This window comes from Penicillium roqueforti, assembly GCF_015533775.1.
Source record: "Penicillium roqueforti strain LCP96 04111 chromosome Unknown scaffold_05, whole genome shotgun sequence".
Lineage (NCBI taxonomy): Eukaryota > Fungi > Ascomycota > Eurotiomycetes > Eurotiales > Aspergillaceae > Penicillium > Penicillium roqueforti.
The window spans coordinates 435,103-454,167 of record NW_024067569.1 but is presented as its reverse complement, the minus strand read 5'-3'; the positions used below and the strand labels follow the sequence as shown (position 1 = coordinate 454,167).

Sequence of the window (19,065 nt, the reverse complement as noted above, 5' to 3'; positions counted from 1 at the left end):
GAAGGGTTCAAATGTAATGTTGTCATCCACCTGGGCATACATATGCGGTGAGTCGCCCGTAGAACACTCAGTGGTGACACCTAGTTGCCTAAGATCAAGATCGATATCATAACGCTTCAACCAGTCATCTGATGGCATCGCCGAACTGGGATCAACCATCAAGTCAAGTCGTTCCGCTAGCAAACGCTCGCAGAAATCAGGCTCTTGTTTACCTTAGTTGAAGAAAAGGATGCCCGGCCAGTTCGCCTGCCATTTTTCTCGCATCATGATGCCAAACAAGCATTCCCTTGACGAAATCCAGAAATGCTTCCCTCTCCTCTTCCTCAAGAAAAGAAGCTGTGTCGTCTAGTTTGCGGTCGGGGATCTGGTCCTCAAGGAGGAAGCGGCCTAAGATGTTTCATTGGTCTGAGAATAATGCGTTCGAAATAGGAAACCTAGTAATACCGTTGTTGTCAAAGAATGGCCCAGAGAAGTACTCCACAGTCCCGCATACTCCGCCTATATTTGCGGATAATCATTGTGAAGCCATGGATCCTGCAGTAGCTCCTTCGCCGTACTTCGCTCTTCGGGGTTCCATTTGATCATCCGGTTGACGAACTTAATATACATCCTCTTTTCTTCCCCATTAAACTTGGAGATGCTGCTTTCAAAGCTAAAGTTACTAGGCACAAGGTCTTCTCTTTTGAGTGTTCCTAAAATGCAGTGTTAGTTTACACAATTTAATCGAAAGACTTACTTACCAGCAGCCGTATAGAATATCGATGTCCTCTTGCCGCGGCGAACAAAGTCTTTAGGGGCAGGACCCAAAAGCGACGTTATATACGCAAGATGCGTTGCGTCATCATAGTCTTCAACGATGTGTGGATCAACTGATTCAAACAGTGTTCGTCCTTCTAGAAAATCCCATAGCTTCATTCAATGGTTAGTTATCTGCGCTAGTATTAGGGGAATACTGTTTACCATAACTCCCAGGCTCCATATATCAGCACTATACGTATACCCTCTGTCAAAAATGACCTCTGGCGCACGATATACCTCCGCCTGGATACAGCCATCTTGAAGAATATCACCTTGGACTGCTAGATCAAAGTCGACGACTTCAATCAGCCCGATGATTTTCTTCAGCGGTCCATAGTCCTTCCGGGATAGATAGATGATACGTCCATCATTACAATGCTTCTGAGGTAGTGGGTTTTCAAACTCATCTCGAGCATCCTGGGATAAGAGCCCATGATCTTCCAGTTGTACCATGATATTATCCGGCTTTAAGTCTGTTTCTGAATAAGAACCATATTGTTAACTAACACAAATCAGAATTCTTACCGGTATGAATGATATGACATTCAGTGTGGAGATAATCAAGCGCTTGGAGTATTTCTTGGAGTATTATTTTAAAAATCTCCGGTGGCATCACACCATCTTGCCATCGTTGGCAATATTTTCCCAGTGACTCACGTAAAGGCTCGAAGACGAGACATACATGACTCCCTGAGATTCCCTGGACAGAAAAAGAGTCAAGTAATTTTCGAACGAAACGCCAGCCCTCATGTTGACGGTTCGCTCTCGTTATAAGCTGTAGAACCTCTAGCTCAACGTCACCAGCAGCTTTCCTTGCGTGGGAATTATTAGAGTTAATTTTAAGAGCCAGATATCGCTCGTTCGACCAGCGCCACCTAAACTGTCAATAAATACCTTAAAATATGATTAGGCTAATACGAACTGGTGAAGGTCCCTTGCAAGCCATACACTCGATCTGCTTCCGTGGCCAAGCTTGGTCGCAATTTGATACCGGTCATTAAGTATTTCACCGATCCGCGCCGGATAAAAATAGGCTGGTTCGTAGTAGGGGGAGTTCTCCTCTTCAACCAGCAAGGACGCGTCGATTCGGGATGGAAGGGCGGACGATAATGCCCAGGGCGACTGGCGAAACGCCTTGAAGGGACGCGTGAGAATGTTAAGAAGATTCCGCGTCATTTTTTGACACTGGTTCATATCGCGTGTTGTCCGAACTTCGAGCGAATATGGCTTGTTTTGGATCCCAGGCTCGCGTCGCAAGTAGCGGTTAAGGATTGGCTGGCTAGTCTAGTCACATGCCGCATTATGTCTTGTGCATTGTCTATCGTCCAAGGTTCCGGCTTTGGAAGGTGCCGATTGTATGGTCGTGCAGTATATCATTTTCTATCCTTATATCTACTACACAGTCAACTTGGATTGACCTCCCCAAAAGTCACTCGGGGTCTCTACAAAGTGGCCCACTTTGTATGGTGTTTTTGTCGTGCACGTACCAGCCTCATACAAAAATTGTCCCCCGGAGCAATTCCTAGACGCCACATGGTATTCACGTTCGAGTTGACCCTCAGTCTTGAAGGCGAAAGTCCCGTGCCAGCCTTGAGGATCTATGACATGCTTGCCCATACGGGTAGTGGTATTGTGTAACCCAGACCTGATTAATAACAAGTTAAATAAAGTGGGCCAAAATATACATATGCACAAGGCTTTGGCGGGGATGGGCATTTGTCTGTGTATCAAGGTAGAAAAGCAGACACCACTAACCGAATCAATATTGCCTTAGGCGCCAGGAATTTGTCTCGAGCTGTCGCGTAGGCTAGGGCTACCAGCGATGCCTTCACTTCGGGGCTGATATTGCTATTAAGGTAGAAGAAGATTCGAACAAAGTTGACTCCCTCTAAAGCCGCCATCGCTTCAACGTCCAGCAGAATAGATAAACTGCTTTCACGCCGAGGAAACTTTGAAGGTTGTGGGTTATAGCAAAGGCATATTCCGTTGAGGGGAATTATTGCCTCTTTATATCTTGCTACTTCCCTGCTAGAGATAGATGGAGAACTTGTCCACATTGTTGATCACATCTATTTTTTGGTGTGATGAAACAAGTGAGCGGCTAGAGAGCTAAGTATAGAATATGGAATGTTGGAAATTCATGGCGTATCTGAGGTGCTCGTTAATCTCGGCGCTAAATTCTGGCCCCAGGACGTGATGGGTGGTTTGTACATCGTACTAGCGTATTTCAATATGTGTCTAGGCCATTGGTGTGGTCTTAATGCTATTCATAGTTTATACAGCTCTAATATCTATTAATGTACTCTGTAGCTTTGAAATTGAAAAATTCAGCTGAAATCTATGAACATCACAATGCTTGTGCTGGTGAATCTAGAGAGGCCAGATATTCACCCCTAAGGCATCAATTTTCATGACCCCTGGCCAAAACATCGCCCTCCCTTCGAAAACTACACCAACCACGGAAGTAATTGCTCTTGACTTGGACTCGAAATCACAATATATAAATACTTGTCTCGAGTGGATCTGGATCTAGTCCAAGGATTCCGACCCGCCCGTCATAATTCTGTCGAAAAACCTGCCCCGCTGTGTCCGCGGTGGGACCAGAAGACGCGAACTTCATACCTCGACCACGTCAAGAATACCATTGAGTTCAGACGTATCTCTTTCACGACTCACTAAGAAACTCCTGATTACACAACGCGTGTCGCTTCTAAAATTCAGAAACTTCTCAGCCTCACCGTCTCACAAGATGAGGATTGCAACCCTTCAATTCGCGCCGAAGCTAGGCGACCTCAAAGGCAATATTGAGAAAGCTAATGCCTTATTAAAGACTGGAAAGACTGTCGCTTTAGATGGAAAAGAGCTTGGGGTCGGGGTCGATCTGTTGAAGCCTGATATCTTGGTGTTGCCTGAGTTGGCGATGACAGGTACGTACTCCAACAAACTCATTGAGCAGCATGAACCCCGTCTCTAGCATTTGACTCAACCTGTGTAAAAATTTCACTGGCTAACGAATAACTAGGCTATAACTTCCCTTCATTGGAAGCGATTAAGCCATATCTGGAGCCAGCTGGTGATGGCCCCTCTGCCTCGTGGGCGCGTGAAACTGCTAGACGCTTGCGATGCAAGGTTTGCGTGGGGTATCCAGAGATTGAAAAGGATTCTCAAAATCCCGACAAAGTCACATACTATAACTCACTCCTTGTTGTCGACGAGAACGGGGAGTTCATTCTCAACTACCGAAAAAGCTTCTTGTATTACACCGACGAAACATGGGCGGCTGAAGGTCAAGTTGAGCGAGGGTTCCATGAGCTTGAATTCGGTTCCAAGGGCGCGTTATCTTCATTGCACCAGGGTGAGCAAGTTCTATCCGAGAAAAAAAAGATCGCGACTTCGTTTGGTATCTGCATGGATATCAATCCGTACAAGTTTGAGGCGCCATTTACCAAATGGGAATTTGCAACTCGAGTTCTTGACTCCAAGTCCCAACTTGTCATTTTGTCCATGGCCTGGTTGACCACTCTGAGCCGGGAAGAGCTAGATGCCTTGAAGGATAAGCCCGAGATGGATACGTTCAACTATTGGCTTCAGCGGTTCTGGCCCCTGATACAAAAAAGGATGGAACATGAGGTGGATATTGACGGCGGAGAGGCGGCAGATTCTCCGAAGAAGATCGTCATTGTCTTTTCTAATCGGTCGGGCGAGGAGCCACCGGCGCGGTATGCGGGGACAAGCGCTATCATTGCTGTGACGCAACGGCCCACTGTCAATGCTGATGCAGGGTCAGGTGCGCACGCCCCCGATGAGGAAAGTGAGACAGAGGATGCGGGCATCCCATTCGACGTCAAGATACTTTGCTGGGACATGCTAGGCGCCGCGGAGGAAGGTATTTGTTTCGCGGATACTACGGCAGATCCGCAAATGGTATTTGCACTGAAATAGGCGTCTGAGTGAGGAGCGCACTGGACGCGTCAGACTACCCCCAGATATTGCAGAGTCTATGAAGAGATCGAGGACGCTCGCGACATGACATTAGGAAATGGCATTTCGATCATCCGAGTTTCTGTCATACCTCCCACTCCCAGAATATACACTAAACGGTGTATATCTCAGTTTCATGGCGATCCTCCTTGCAATGTGAACTCCACCGATTGCCACAGGCTCATGTGCAGGTGATCCATGTGATAGGGGACTCAAACGTGATGACATATGGAAGAAGATCATCGAGATCGCCACAATCTTCAGGAAAAGCTCAAATACTTAGCTTAATATCGCATCTGGAATTCTTAGGTCTTATGATCACTTGATCTTCACGTTCATCAATATGCAGGCAAGATACTAGGGAAGGCCCTTTTGGATATCCGATGCAACCCTTTGGAGATATGGTGGTGTGAAGGTCTTGGGGAATTCTATTTCAAGATGCTTAGTCTGAAACATGTGATTCACCTCTCCCCACCCCGATGAGGGATCAGAAGTAAATCGATAACTCAAAACGAAGTATGCTGAGATTGTAGAAGAACTCGTGTTATATCACGATCTAGACCAGCACACCCACCACATAATGCACTACTTTGTTTCCCATTGCACCACCGTCCCGGGATATTCCCCTGTTGTGATTCCTGATTCAGTTGAAGGCAGTATTCAATACACTAGCCGGTCTAGCCAATCATTTTTCAGGGAAACAAGGAGGGACAGTCGCTTCTGATCAATGCCGGGTATATCGAATATAGTTAGTAGGCTTCTAGTGAGTCTAGACTACGCCGCTATACTTGCCAAATATGTGGGTTCATGAAGTTCTTTGTATCCAACGGTCTGATCCCCCCCCTAGTGGGTGAACATAGCCCGTGATTGGCCTAGAAGATACCCGTACACGTGATCTAGGGAATCCCCCTCCGAGAGCCGGCGGCCAATCAGAGACCCAGAAAGGAGGTGTGCAGCAGAGGGGCACGGGACGGCTGCACATGACTTGCGTTGAGCGATGGAGGCGTAGAATCCCCGGGGGAATCCAAGCATTTTAGTTGGTTATCTTCAGCTCCTGCTGTCGGTTTCGTTTTGGCTGAGTTTGCAAAATTGTCTAGATCTTCAGGGCTCCCAGGTGGCTCATTCGCGGTCTGCGGTATGCTTACGTCAGTCGATCTTTTGGAATAGGTCGATCAGGTGACTTACTGCGCTCTCGGTCGTTCTGGCCCGCCGGACTCAGCGCGACTCCTCCTCTTGAACCACCTCCTTGCCACGTGAGCAATCCATCTTGAACTTATCCGCTACTCTACATCTTCCTAAAGAAACACGCTTTCTTATTTCTAAATTTACCGCAAGGTAGATTGCTAAGTCTTTTGCATCTCCTGCTATTGGCTTCTTCAAATTTTCATCTTTACCAATTTCGCGCGTCTCAATTTCGAATTCGGGGTTTCGCAGACAACGTGACCTGCGTCTTGTTGTTGTCAGGCAGGTGACTTCCTGTCAGGTGATAAAGAGAGATCATCCCAAGGTACGGCTCCATCAATGCCCCATCTTCATCCGGATTTCCTCATGTCATTGCACCTCGCGTCGTGATGTTTATCGCAAGTGGTCTCCTTCACGATGCTGCCCCCCTGTGTGACCTCATCTGCCTGCAAGCCATCATGACGCGCTCCTGATATCTGCAACCCCGCGGATGTCTCGAGGCATCGCATTATATGCGGTCGCTTGAAACGTCACTGCCTCGTAGAACTATCCCCATGCACTGCCGCCCGCTAGAACAAGACTGGCGATGGCCGAGTCCGACGCCTCCCGGGGATGCCTTACGAGCGCGTCGGATTCACGCGTCTGTTTACTTCGCGGGGTGCCCACTATCTTCCCGACTCGATCTCTCAGGCATCAACTTACCCCAGGCTGCATTGACATTCCAGTCATATTGTGCTCTTCTCATTCTCCGAGACTTATTTGTTTCACTTACTGGTCACTAACCACTACCACTAATAGGACGATCGGCTTTAGCGCTTAGCATGTCTGATCCCAATATGAACAGCCCGGATAATGGCTCGCACAAGCGCAAGAGAGACGGCTCCGAGGATCTAGGCGCTGACTCGCAGCGACTTAACCGCTCTTCCCACGGAAGCAACGGCAGCATGGATAACCAGCACAACTTCGGCCATGGAGGCCTCGGCAACTACGACCACGGGCTTCCCAACACCGGAGCCGAACTCAACATTGATCAACAAATTCTTCAGCATGTTGGTCCGCAGAACGGCTTGTCTGACGATAACGCGTTGACTGCCAATGCTAAGGCCGCTCTGGCGGCACACACCCCTCAACACAAGTACCCCCCTCCTCCCGATTCCGGCTTCGATGCGAGCAACCTCACCCAAGGGTTGTCCTTTGGCGATGATATGAACCAGACTCCCATGGGTGGTGGTCACAACCACAATTCGACTGCTGCTGCGGTCTATGCCGCGCGCGAGGCTCAGAGTATGAACCAGAAGCCTACCGTTGGTTCTCCCGAATGGCACCAAATTCGCAAGAACAACCACAAAGAAGGTAACAAGAACCCGTCTGATCGGGTCCTGTTTGCATTGCTGACCCATGCCTTAGTTGAACGTCGCCGCCGCGAAGCTATCAATGAGGGGATCAACCAAATTGCTCGTCTTGTGCCGAACTGCGATAAGAACAAGGGCGCGATCCTCCAACGTGCTATTGAATACATCCTGCAGCTCCAGGAAGAAAAGAAGAACATCGACGAGCAATTTGAGAAGCACAGTCTGACTGCTAATCATGCTATTGCTGAGATCAGCGTTTCGAACTCCAAGCTCAAGGGCGAGCTCGCTCGGCGCAACAATATCGCTCACAAGTGGCTGACACGTTGCCGGGATGCCGGCCTGGAATTTGATGATTACGAGGAGTCGAAAGAGCTAGAGTCACTTGAGATGGATTAGGCTTCTCACCCTTATTCTTCTGCATGTGCTACGACTTGTTGCGTTCCGGAGGTCAGGATTTGAACATACCCTCATTTCTCTGTTTTTCCAATCTGCTTTGACAGATCTTTTCTCTTACTACCATGGATGTTTCCTCCAAATCGATCTCACCTCACCATGAACTTCTCATTACTACCCCTCCTGTTTCCTCGAAATGCGTTCCCCTGGCATTCATTCTGAGTGTTACATTTCCCATTGACTACCCTTGCGACTTGTCTGCGCAATTTTCTCTTCTGTTATTGCTTTCCCCTTTGGGATAATTCTCTGCTCACACATTTGCGGTCTTTGTACCTTACTCGGGCTTTGTTCTTTCTTCTTTTTTCCCTTTCATCATTAATGGATTGTGGGCTGGCGAATCTACGGCTGGGATGGGTTGCCTTGGGATGGAGCTGCGGGTTGATAAGTCCTTTTTTTTCGAAACTGTTTTATTAAATCTCTTTCCTTGTAGAAGTTGTGCCATATTTGTCTAACCAGTAGATTGGGATACCTTCCTATCTGGGGCTGAGGTGGCCCTGACCTCGGGAGGTCCCGAGCCCGAGTCTCACCCGTCCCTGTACGGCTCTGTACGGTTAAAGCGTCGCACAGATTGGCTACGTTCAATGCACAACCTATAGGATAATGTATTGGCTAGTCTCTGAACTCCATATTTCGGGGCTTTGCTTTGCGTCTGCTAGTCGAAACACCGAAATCGGGGGGCTCCGCTTCCAGGCGCAATACTACCTATACATGCATGTCCATCAGGAGGGGCGTTCTTAGTATTGCCAACAGCATGTTTGTTTCCTTATGCTTAGAATTACCCCAAGTAAGTATGAGCACGGCACCCCAGGTTTCAGGACTCTATCTCCTTCGTGTTATCCCTTGTCTCGACAGTGATGTTCTATTAGGAAAGACGCTTTCATGAATGCGATAGGACAACTGATAATTTGGGAAGATGTGTTGTCCCTCGGTGGGGTTGCATCATTAGCGACTGCAGGTGCCCAAAACAAGAGCAACAAGTTCTATGAATATCTCATAAGGCGTCATTGAAGTTTAGCTTCAAACATCAACAGCCAATACTATCAGATAATCAGCCACCAAGGTCATGTGCGGAGATAACACAGCCCTGATCAGCTTAGATGTCGAACTACCCCTCTATGATGTCAACGCGGAGATCCACCTCCTCCTCTTCTACTTAAATCTACTTTCTCCTAGTCTCACCACTACACTACATTTCTATTAACTATCTCAACATGCCTTCTTCCTATATTGTGAGCCACTAACTAACACATCCCAGCCATCCACATCTTGCTAACCCTCTTAGATCACGTGCAAGCCAGACGCAACCGACGACGAGGTCAAGGCGTATGCATCTCACGCTGGTATTCGAGATACAAGATACACGATGCTAACACATGTCTTTTAGCGTCAAGGAGCATGCCAAGGAGCAAGGCGGCAAAATTGGACACGAGTACTCGTTGATCAAGGGCTTTGCGTGAGTTATCCAGAGCACTCTATCGGTCTTCTTCGAGAGTGAGATGGGCTAATTCTCGGTCTTGGTGTTTACAGTGTTTCTTTCCCCGACGGGACAGTCCACAGTCTGGACTCGAACCCTCATGTCGAAAACGTCGAGGCCGATCAGGAAGTGAAGACACAGTAATCGTCTGTCAGATATGAGATTTTGCGGACAGCATACACAGCCGGAGGTCAGATTCGTTAGCGTGTTGTATCATGGCCTATTTGGGTTATGAGGTATACCACTGAGTCTTTAAACCAGCCAACTACGGATTTATGAATAGAGCAAATGAGCTATATGATTCAGACAGAGTGACCTTGTAGATCGACATTGCTATAGTAGACTTGGATAACCCCTAACACAGGAATGAATCCGTTCGCCAAACCACCACATTGAATAATATCAACAGAAGAAAGAATAAATATAAAATGGTCCGCGCTCAACCAATCTACAAGTTCGACGCAGCAGTAACCGAAGTGCCAGACACAACCGCGACATCCTGAACAATAACAGTGTTGCCACTAGCACCAGTAACCCGCACATCAACAGTGCTAGTCCTGAACCCAGCATCGTACTCGAAGAAGTTGTAGTACGTGCGGGTCGTGCCCTGCCACGTACTACCGCCATCGGTGCTAACATCCAATGCAGTCACAGCCTCGTTGGCATTAACAACCTGCATCGAGAACCAGTACGGGCCGGTGCCGTCCTTGTTCTTGAGCTGGAGAGGTCCGTCCAGGTCGCAGGACACGTATGACCAGGTCGTCTCGATGACGCCGAGGGATGTATCTGCGAGCTCGGCGAAGGCTTCGTGGAAGAGGTCGAGGTGGTCGCTTTCGCATTCGGGGCATTGGTCGACGATCTGGTTTGGGTTAGATTTAGTTGGTTAGGATGGAAAGGGAGGGAGCTTGGCTTACCATTGCGGTGATGGAGTTACCACTCGGGCCGGTGACGGATACACAGGTGCCGCAGTTGGCTGCGTCATCCCAGCGCTGGAGGGAGAGGGCTGTGCCGAAGAGGTTGCTCGGGAGGGTGTAGCCGGAGAACGAGCATGTTCCGCCGCCGACATTGCCGCCGTAGAAGGTAGCTTCGCCGGCAATGGAGGCACCGAGAGATACAGAGATGGCGGAAGAGGAGGTGGTGGAAGAGGAGGCAGCGGAGGAGGTAGTGGAGGAGGATGTAGTGGAAGAGGTGGTAGCGGAAGAAGTGGTAGTGGAAGAGGAAATAATGGAAGAGGTAGAAGTGCTGGTAGCTTCGACGGCAGCTTGAGTGGTGGAGGTCTGCGCGGCGATGCTCTTCACGACTGGAGCAGCAATGGTCTGGACGACAGCGGCAGTCTCAGTTGATGCAGTGGCCACAACTGAGTCGGTCTTGGAAGCTGCCTTCTGGATAAATGCGGTCTCGGCAGCAGAGGCTGACGAGGATGTAGTCTCGACTGGGACAACCGGGGTAGCAGAGGCCGAAGAAGTCGTAGTCTCGACTGAGACAACTGCGACGGGGGTCGAAGACACCACGGCAACGGCAGTAGACGACGAGGCCACTGTGGGATCAGCGGAGGACTGAGACTCGACGCTAACCGGAGTAGCCGTCGGGGTAACTGTAGTCTCCACAGAGGTCGCCGAGGAATAGGTATCCACAGTGATGGTCTTATAATAGACGCTCATAGTATAGCCCTTCGGGCAGAATCCGTCATGTTCGCGGGCGCGCAATGGGCCGGCAGACACAGTAGCAGCGCCGAGAAGAGCGGCCACAGAGGCCAGCTGAAGGTACTTCATTGGATATATAGACGGAAGTAAAGAATGAAGGGTTTTGCAAGACGAGGTATTGAAGACCGAATGAATGAATGGAAGTCACAGATTGACTCTTAAAAAGGACAGGACGTGCAGGTGCACTTTAAAAGAATGGACGTCTGGATAAAGAATGCCAGATTCGAGAGAATTACTGTTCCAGACAGTAAGTTGGGAGTGAGAGCGAAAGAAGGTATGAAAGGGGAGAAAAGGATGGGATGGGTCAGATATAAGTCTAAGCGACCTCATACTCCGTACTCCGTGGCTTGACGAACTAGTAATTTGATCATTTCATAGTAAGAACTACACGCTAAACATGAAACGAGGCGTGTATCATCCGCCAGTGTAAATGCTCCGGAGAAGCTGGAAGGGGTACTTGACCCATTTTACTAGGCCGAGTTAGGGCTAGTGAAAGTTGTTTAAATTAAAGAGGGCAAAAAAGAGGAAATGACTGGGGTAAAGGTAAAATGAGATTCTGTTCTAAGGCTATTAGCGGATTTGCCAAAGCCAATCGGAAAAAAAAACTAAACAGGACTACCGAGCATCCCACATAATCTCGTTCAGCCTCAGTAACGCATCCGCACTGGCCTTCTTCGCCGACATAAACTCCTCGCGATTCTCCGCCCCTCGTGGACCACGGAGGATTTCAGAGAAGCACAGGTCGACGAGAACACGCAGCTCCTCGTATGTAAATGGCTCGCCGTTCCCAGAAGCCAAGGCTTTGGCGCCTTGTGATGCAAAGGCCTCCTTCTCTTCCTTGGCGTAGTCCAAGGCCTTCTCTGCGCCTTCTAGGAACCAGTCCAGGAACTTTGCGCTGCGAGGTAGGGCGACGATTTCTTGAGAAGCTTGCGCGTGCAAATATGTAGCCGAATCCGGCGAATCGCCAGCTGGATCGATGATGATGTTCTTCAGGTTCTGTTGGAGAACAAGCACATCAAGCTGCAGTCGCAGCGCTCCATTCTCATTCATGGCGCCGATATACTGGGTGCAGGCAACAAAGACCCGGTCGATAAACCGTGCCAGGCCGGATGTGATGAACCAGCGCTCAACGGATCCCAGATACGTCGAGATATTGGTGTCGAATGCGATGAGATCATTGTTGAGTGCGAGAATCGTGGGTGATGCAGCGGTTGGTTGATTCATGATAATGTGCCACCAGTTGTCTATTATGTTTGGGGATGGAGTGACGGGTTCAGAGTTCCGCAGGTTAGGAGGATTAGGCCCAGCCATTGTTTTAGTCAACATGTGAATGATGCCACAGCGGATGTCAACATGCATCGTAAGAAGTGCAGTATCCGCAAGTCGGTGTAATGAGTGGATCGTCCCGTCAAAGGCCACAGCAGTCTCTTGGTTGAGTGGCAAATGCACCGGGTTATTGATACTATCACGATTCGGCTTCATGGACCCGAACAGAGTCCATCTGCGAGACGGCCGGCCCGTTGCAGTCAAACTGGATGACTCGGAATCCGCGGTATGTTCAACCACAAGTCGGATTCTCGTGAGGTGACTTGCAAGCCATTGCATGCTGTTGTACAAGAGCGAAAGGGAAATGACGGTTTTCGGGTCGGATATGATGTCGTAAGGCTCCAAAGGCACTTCCGTCGTTCGCTTGAGGAGAAGGTCGATTTCCGTATCAATCAGAGTCTGTTTCTTGTCCCCCGCACCTTTCCACAGTTCATCGACGACATCATGAATGTCGCCCGTCTCAGCAAAGGCAGCCGCAGCTTTCAGTCGGACTTCGCCTCCACGGTTCCGTGCAGAGATTTTCGTGACCATTGCTTTGTACCACCCACAACACTTGTCATAATAGGTCACGATCTGGTCAATAAGAAGCTGCGTAAACGCTTGATCGTGTGGAATACTGGACAGCATTTTGCTAAATTCCCGAACAATGGACATGAATTTGACCGTTCCTTTGAAAATAGGCCGAGGGGAAGCCTTAGCCCAATGGGGGTCTTCTGTAAATGCATCTGCGCCAATGAAGCTAAGCGTGCAGAGATCCGTCACAGTTTCATCCAACTGGGGCAGGAAGACATTGACCATGAAGTCATCCAGAAAGGAGGTCAAAGTGCCCATGGAAATATCGGAATCAACAGGGACGATATCCTTGAGCCGCTGGATGAAGGATAGAGAGGGAGGAAGAAGGATTCCCATATTGAAGACACTTGGTTCAAGCAAGATCTTATGCCCAGTCCCTGAGTTGCCATTAGTAGGGTGCGGAGTATCACTTGTTGCGGCCTTTTGCCTTGACTTGGAAACAAGTCCAGGGACTGAGGACTTGAGAATTTCATCCAATTCATCTTGTTCGGCTTTCATCTCAGAGTTATGCTCAATATCGGACAACTTGAACATTTTCTATAACGGAAAGGGTAAGCTACTTGAAAGTAATGAGAATGACTGTTCTTCTTACCTTATTCTTATCGCGGTTGCCTGTGTATTGATGATGGCGAGGGTCATTTTCCTCTGTTCTAGATCGAACAGAAGAGTCTCCATCGGTTGCGAGATAGTCGTGCATGAGAGATCGTATCTGGCAAAACAAATTAATATTCGTAATGTCAGTCAAAGCTGTTGCCGTCTTACCTCGCTTTGTAGAAGTTTCCACAACTCCTTAAATCCTCCAGAAAGCGCCTCGCTTTTGATTAGACCTTCTCGATCCACAATGGCGGCAACAACATCATGAACAATTCGGTGGCCTTCCACAATTGCCTCAAACTTGGCATATAATGCCCACAAAAACTCAGAAAGCACGTGGCCCCGTTTTTCAATGATCTCCGTGGGGAGGCTGGACTGTTTGTAGTTGTCCTGGGCTGAGAAGCTCTTGGTTGGCTCAGGATAGCGAGTATCAACCTCTCCGTTCGTCTTATCCACTACAGCAAACAGTTCGACCGGAAGACGCTGCTCAATTCTATGAACCGCGACGTCAAGATGTCCCATCTTGTTCAGCGCTTCGATCAATAACTGAATGTAGGAGAACGTGTCGGCCTCCGGGTTTCGAGAGGCGTCTTCGACCATAGGCGTCAACGGATCGAACTTAGCCAGGAAACTATACACAGGCCGTTCCCAGGAGTGACTACCGGCCAAATGAGACGTATGCACATCTTTTCCATCAGTTGTGTTAGCTTTCCATCGGTCCGAGCAATAGGGTGATTTAAGGTATAGATGGTCGTGCAACTCCTCGATCAGAATGTCTGTGAGCGACGTTTCCTGGTTGAGGAAATAAGCGCGAATATCGGATAAAGCGCCTATTTCCTCAAGCTCCGAACGCCGTAGAACTCGGAGAGCCGTATGAAGCACATCCACAGCTGCAAGGAATCGCTTATCTGAAATCTGAGTTTCCAATTTCTCGGGAAGGGATTGAATTTCCTCAATCTGAGTGAACAGCTGTACGATATCATCGTAGTTCTGAGAGGACGTTGCCAGTCCTTTCAACTCGGGTTTGGTCGATATTAAACCGGATTTAGCCTGATCTAGGGCATTTCTCAGGCTGCGTACTCGATTTTGCGAGGAAGCTATATTGGATTGGATCTTGTGGTATGTTCCAATAGAACTGTTGAATCCCTGATGGTGTTCTATGACATGCAATTTTAGCATATACATGTCCTAACCACCGCAGAGAGGACCTACCATTGACAATTGCCTTCAGTGTCTTCTGGATGTCATTGTACATATGCAAAAATTCCGGTTCACGATCTGCTTTGCCCAACGTGCTCGTGTCCATCAGACTCAAAGCGACGTGTACTGGGACGCACTCGGCATCGGTCATGAAATCCCAGTCGCGCTGGATAGAGTGGAGAATCGCTGTAGAAGGTAACCGGATTAGCTATTGGGCCAGGCTGAGCAAAAGAGAAAGTCATACTTTCAATGGCCTGGGTTTCCCCGGAGTCATTGCTCACTTTGGCCACAGGCGACGCATTCCTCTGGCTCCTGTGTTCCATTTGGCCTCGCGGGTCCCTTTGGTCCCTTTGACTCCTTCCATCTCTCTGATCTCTCCGACTTGCATCTCTAGACCGCTCTTCCCGGTGCTTCCTGTCGGGATCTTGATTTCTTGTGCGTGACCGCGAGGAGGCTTTCGCAGATTGCGATGAGGGACGCGGGGAGGGGTTCGAAGACGGTTGCGGAGAGGGTTGTCGATTCGTTCGATCGCGCCGTCGATCAGGCGACTGGCTCAGCGCAGGAGATTGGCCTGGCGATAGATCCGCCGGCTGAGGCGTGTCAGCGTAGAAACCACCGTATCCGCCGGGCCGACGATCTGAATGTCCACCACCTGGTGGTGGTGCGGCACCTAGTCCACCGTATCCGTTTCCCCCAGGATTGCTGTTTCCACTGTATCCCCCATCGTTGCCATACTGGTTGGGACCGGAGTAGCCATACCCGTTACCATAACCGTTTTGGCCGCTCATCGCCAATGATACCTCCCAATCACGGGGTGTTCCGGTTCGGTATGGAAGCGTTGGTGGGCTGTGACAAGGGGCTGGCGTGGGGCTGTTGGCCAGAAAGGTTCGGTCTTAGGTCTTGTGACTAGCGCGCGACAATTGGCGGGGAGCTGCGAGCATTCTTGGGTGTGGAATAGAGGGAGCGCTGGAAGCAATTCAGTGGTAATGTGGTGATAGTGTTGAGACAGGCCGGGTCGGGCTCCACCAGAGCTTCCCGCATTCCGTTCCACTGGCCAGTTGTCGGTTTACCAAGAAACTCCGAAAGTTGACAATGTAAACTGTAGACTTGCAGTATATCATTGTGTCGCTGTGTTCCTTGCTAGCATCTATTTGGTATTTGATATTCGATTAAATCTTAATTATTCATGTCTAGGTACAGCACTGGAATGGTGTATACACTACTGTATTCTACATAATCCCTTCTAATCAATAGCAGGAGTACTCCGTGGTTATTTCAAACCACGGCCCATCAACGCTGCATACCACTTATTTGGAAATCGGCTGAGTCTCACGCTTGAGCCATGAGCGTGTCAGATCGTCTGACTGGAAGAAGTGCTCTGTCTTCGCCCAGATCTCAGCGTGGTAGTCATTCACCCACTTAAGCTCGGCGTCGCTCAAAAGCGACGGCTCAATCAGGTTGCGACCAATAGGAGTCATTGTAACATGCTCAAAGCCTAACCACTGCTTATCACCAAAGTTGTGGGCAGTTTTGACTTCGCGAGCCATGACAATGTCTATAAAGAGCGGGATTAGTATTTCTCCAATGACAGTCACAGACGGTACAACTCACTTTCGATTCGAATACCAAATTTGCCATCCTCGTAGTATCCGGGTTCTATATCAGGAATTAGTTTCGGACTGCAACCTACGGGGAGGAGAGACAAACCATCCGAAATAACGTTTCCGGCCGCAATGGGGACCTCGGTATACTGAACCCGAGTTCCGATGCCAATGGGACCCTCGTGGACATTCTAAACGGAGATAAGCAAAGTGTAAGATGTTTGATGAGCGATAATACTCACCAGATAGGAGCCAACACCATGGCCTGTTCCGTGAAGGTAGTCTAAGCCCTCTTTCCACAAGTGTTGGCGCGCCAACACGTCAATTGCAAAGCCACTGGTGCCTTTGGGGAATACCGCCATATCGATTCCAATAGTTCCCTTCAGCACTAACGTGAAAGCACGCTTCTCGAACTCCGTGGGAACGCCGAAGTGGAATGTTCTCGTAGTGTCGGTCGTTCCATCCAAGTATTGACAACCAGAGTCGCAGAGATAGATGGCATTAGGATCGATGATAGCACAGCTTCCCTTCTCTGGGCTATAGTGAATGACCGCACCGTTGGGCCCAGTCGACGAGATAGTATCGAAGGAGAGACCAGCGAACAGATCATGCTTGGAGCGGATTTCTTCCAACTTGTCAGCTCCGTCGACTTCATCCAAGACAGTCTTCTTGTTGACTAGTTCGTTTTCAAGCCAAGCAAAGTACTCGGTCAGGGCAGCACCATCGCGGATATGGCAAGCTCGCATTCCTTCGAGTTCGACTTCATTCTTCACAGCCTTTGCATCCGCGACCGGGCTACGGGTCTCTTCGACCTGTCCCTCGCCGCCAAGGCTGAGGCTGAGAGCCCAAGAAGCCTTGTTCGACAACAAAAACTTGGCGGCCTTCTCACCCGCAGACTTGCCTTTGGTGCTGAGGGCTTGAGCATCAGCAAAGATGGATTCGTATGGCTTGACGATAACGTCTTGCCCGAAGTGAGCCTTGACCTCTGGCGTCAACTTGTCATCCTCCACGTAGATCTCAGCGGTGGTGGGCGTAATAACAGCATAAGAGAAAAACACGGGATTGTAGGGAATACTGTTCAGAGTCAGTGAAGTGCCAAGATGCATCACGGTATAGACACTGTTCTTACTCGGTTCCTCTCAGGTTGAATAGCCAAGCAATCTCATCGAGCATAGCTGCAATAAATTAGTCACTCTGCAGGACTGGGATATATGCGAGATGGTCATACAGATGATGAATCCGGCCTTCTTCTTTGTCTCAAGTTCCTTCCGCAGCTCGGCCACCTTTTCTTGGAACGGCTTGCCGGCATACTTCTCAGGGTGAACGCGCACTTTCTCGCTGGGACGCGCGGGGCGTTCCTTACCCCAAATCACGTCGATCAAGTTCTCCCGGACGCCCACGAGGGATGAACCACTCTTTTTAAGGGTCTCTGCCAACTTCCGTGCACCAGCTATTGAAGATTAGCGCTATGCACTTCCACGCCAAAGTAACAGCACTCACACGCTGTGATCAGAGATGGATCAACACCCACAGCCTTGCCTCCTTGGGCTTCCTCCGTGGTCCTACCAACAAGATCAGCTCCCATACAGATCATGCCGCATAACTCTCGTCTCGTACCATTCCTGCCAAGTGGGCACACCCTCCACTCCACCCTTCAAGAGCTGCCAGTTGTTGTCCAATTGTTTCGCGGCCTGGTTGAAGTACCGTCCATCAGTGGACAGTGCAGCTTTGCTCAGGGAGATGATTGCAGTACCGGCGGAGCCAGAGAATCCCGAAATGAATTCTGTGAGAATGTTAGTGTCGGCGCGGGCAAATCAGCGGAAGAGGGGCGATCGTTGACCTCGGCGGGCATCACATGGCGCAATGTACTCGGACTGGTGGCTATCTTCTGAGGGTACAACTATACGAAGCTGGTAAGCACAACTCGAGGTTTGAGCAGAGAGATGATGTCATACTGTAAACATCGACCTTATGCTGTTGCATCAACTGCCTTAGCCTTGACAGGCGTTCAGAGGTATCTACGGGCCCCATATTGACTGTGTATCGCGGACCGAAAACGGAGAAGTGTCTTGGACGGGAGACGGGCCTTAGCGATCGCAAAGATGTCCGAAGGCAAACTGGACGGGAGAGGAGCATGGACACTGGCGGACTTCAAGAGGTTACTCATCCACCTGTTAGCTTTCGAAGGCTAAGCGAAGCAGAGATTGAAGGCGTCAGATAAGTACGCGATAAGCTAATTCCGCAGGTCGTGTGGACTCCGTGTAAGTGGCCTTTTACCGGTGGGGAGACTTTTGGCCGTAGGGCGATCTCCGGAGTCGGCTACACACGGCCCACTTGGTGTTGTCATGTTTGCACTCAAGTATCTACACATTTGTATACAATCACATTGCTCGTTTCAATGTTCTTCTTGTTTTTTAGAGGTTGATCCAGCTTGAGTGCCATCGACAATGGTGTTATACTAATTCTTTGTACGGGCTAGGTCAAGCTTGATACCTTGAGATATATGATGCTATCAATATATTCAGCAGTGAGAAGGTCAGAATATATATCCCACGTAGGAAAAAGCAAGTAAAGGAGTTCAATAGAGAGACAAAAGTTCCTATAAATCGACTCCTCCGAGAGTACAGTATGTATTATAATGTACAGTCTGCTAGACTTCTTAGTTCTAACATATATATGTAGCTAAGAATATAGAGGTCACGTGCATACAAACCAGATGAGCCCCGCAGTTACCGCTGATGCAACCGCCTTGATGATGATTGGCCAAGAGATGCAAACACTAGATTCTGCCCGTCATAGCTCCCGTGCTTTGTATATGTACACTTCTC

General features: G+C 49.2%; 7 protein-coding genes across 7 annotated transcripts; 3 read left to right on the top strand and 4 right to left on the bottom strand.

The window, feature by feature from the left end:
• Window positions 1–498: 498 nt before the first annotated feature.
• Window positions 499–2,699, bottom strand: LCP9604111_3362 (uncharacterized protein; the record flags this gene model as incomplete). The annotated part of the gene is made up of 8 exons (XM_039070942.1): window positions 499–692; window positions 741–909; window positions 961–1,271; window positions 1,324–1,365; window positions 1,456–1,673; window positions 1,721–2,077; window positions 2,297–2,443; window positions 2,554–2,699. 8 exons carry the CDS (start codon window positions 2,697–2,699, stop codon window positions 499–501), a joined length of 1,584 nt encoding a protein of 527 aa, XP_038930629.1.
• Window positions 2,700–3,547: 848 nt separating this feature from the next.
• Window positions 3,548–4,740, top strand: LCP9604111_3361 (putative protein N-terminal asparagine amidohydrolase; the record flags this gene model as incomplete). The annotated part of the gene is made up of 2 exons (XM_039070941.1): window positions 3,548–3,725; window positions 3,821–4,740. 2 exons carry the CDS (start codon window positions 3,548–3,550, stop codon window positions 4,738–4,740), a joined length of 1,098 nt encoding a protein of 365 aa, XP_038930628.1.
• A 2,057-nt stretch (window positions 4,741–6,797) lies between these two features.
• LCP9604111_3360 (basic helix-loop-helix domain-containing protein) lies at window positions 6,798–7,709 on the top strand (the record flags this gene model as incomplete). Its single annotated transcript, XM_039070940.1, has 2 exons — window positions 6,798–7,314; window positions 7,369–7,709. 2 exons carry the CDS (start codon window positions 6,798–6,800, stop codon window positions 7,707–7,709), a joined length of 858 nt encoding a protein of 285 aa, XP_038930627.1.
• A 1,268-nt stretch (window positions 7,710–8,977) lies between these two features.
• On the top strand, window positions 8,978–9,384 carry LCP9604111_3359 (uncharacterized protein; the record flags this gene model as incomplete). Its single annotated transcript, XM_039070938.1, has 4 exons — window positions 8,978–8,995; window positions 9,049–9,089; window positions 9,151–9,219; window positions 9,294–9,384. 4 exons carry the CDS (start codon window positions 8,978–8,980, stop codon window positions 9,382–9,384), a joined length of 219 nt encoding a protein of 72 aa, XP_038930626.1.
• A 304-nt stretch (window positions 9,385–9,688) lies between these two features.
• LCP9604111_3358 (putative extracellular cellulase CelA/allergen Asp F7-like) lies at window positions 9,689–11,012 on the bottom strand (the record flags this gene model as incomplete). The annotated part of the gene is made up of 2 exons (XM_039070937.1): window positions 9,689–10,099; window positions 10,155–11,012. 2 exons carry the CDS (start codon window positions 11,010–11,012, stop codon window positions 9,689–9,691), a joined length of 1,269 nt encoding a protein of 422 aa, XP_038930625.1.
• Window positions 11,013–11,558: 546 nt separating this feature from the next.
• On the bottom strand, window positions 11,559–15,424 carry LCP9604111_3357 (exocyst subunit SEC8; the record flags this gene model as incomplete). The annotated part of the gene is made up of 5 exons (XM_039070936.1): window positions 11,559–13,379; window positions 13,435–13,551; window positions 13,605–14,593; window positions 14,649–14,822; window positions 14,881–15,424. 5 exons carry the CDS (start codon window positions 15,422–15,424, stop codon window positions 11,559–11,561), a joined length of 3,645 nt encoding a protein of 1,214 aa, XP_038930624.1.
• A 519-nt stretch (window positions 15,425–15,943) lies between these two features.
• On the bottom strand, window positions 15,944–18,268 carry ampp (aminopeptidase P; the record flags this gene model as incomplete). Its single annotated transcript, XM_039070935.1, has 10 exons — window positions 15,944–16,191; window positions 16,248–16,292; window positions 16,344–16,428; window positions 16,480–17,311; window positions 17,367–17,412; window positions 17,466–17,687; window positions 17,738–17,799; window positions 17,855–18,020; window positions 18,078–18,137; window positions 18,193–18,268. The coding sequence occupies 10 exons, from the start codon at window positions 18,266–18,268 to the stop codon at window positions 15,944–15,946; spliced, it is 1,842 nt and encodes a 613-aa protein (XP_038930623.1).
• Window positions 18,269–19,065: the final 797 nt, after the last annotated feature.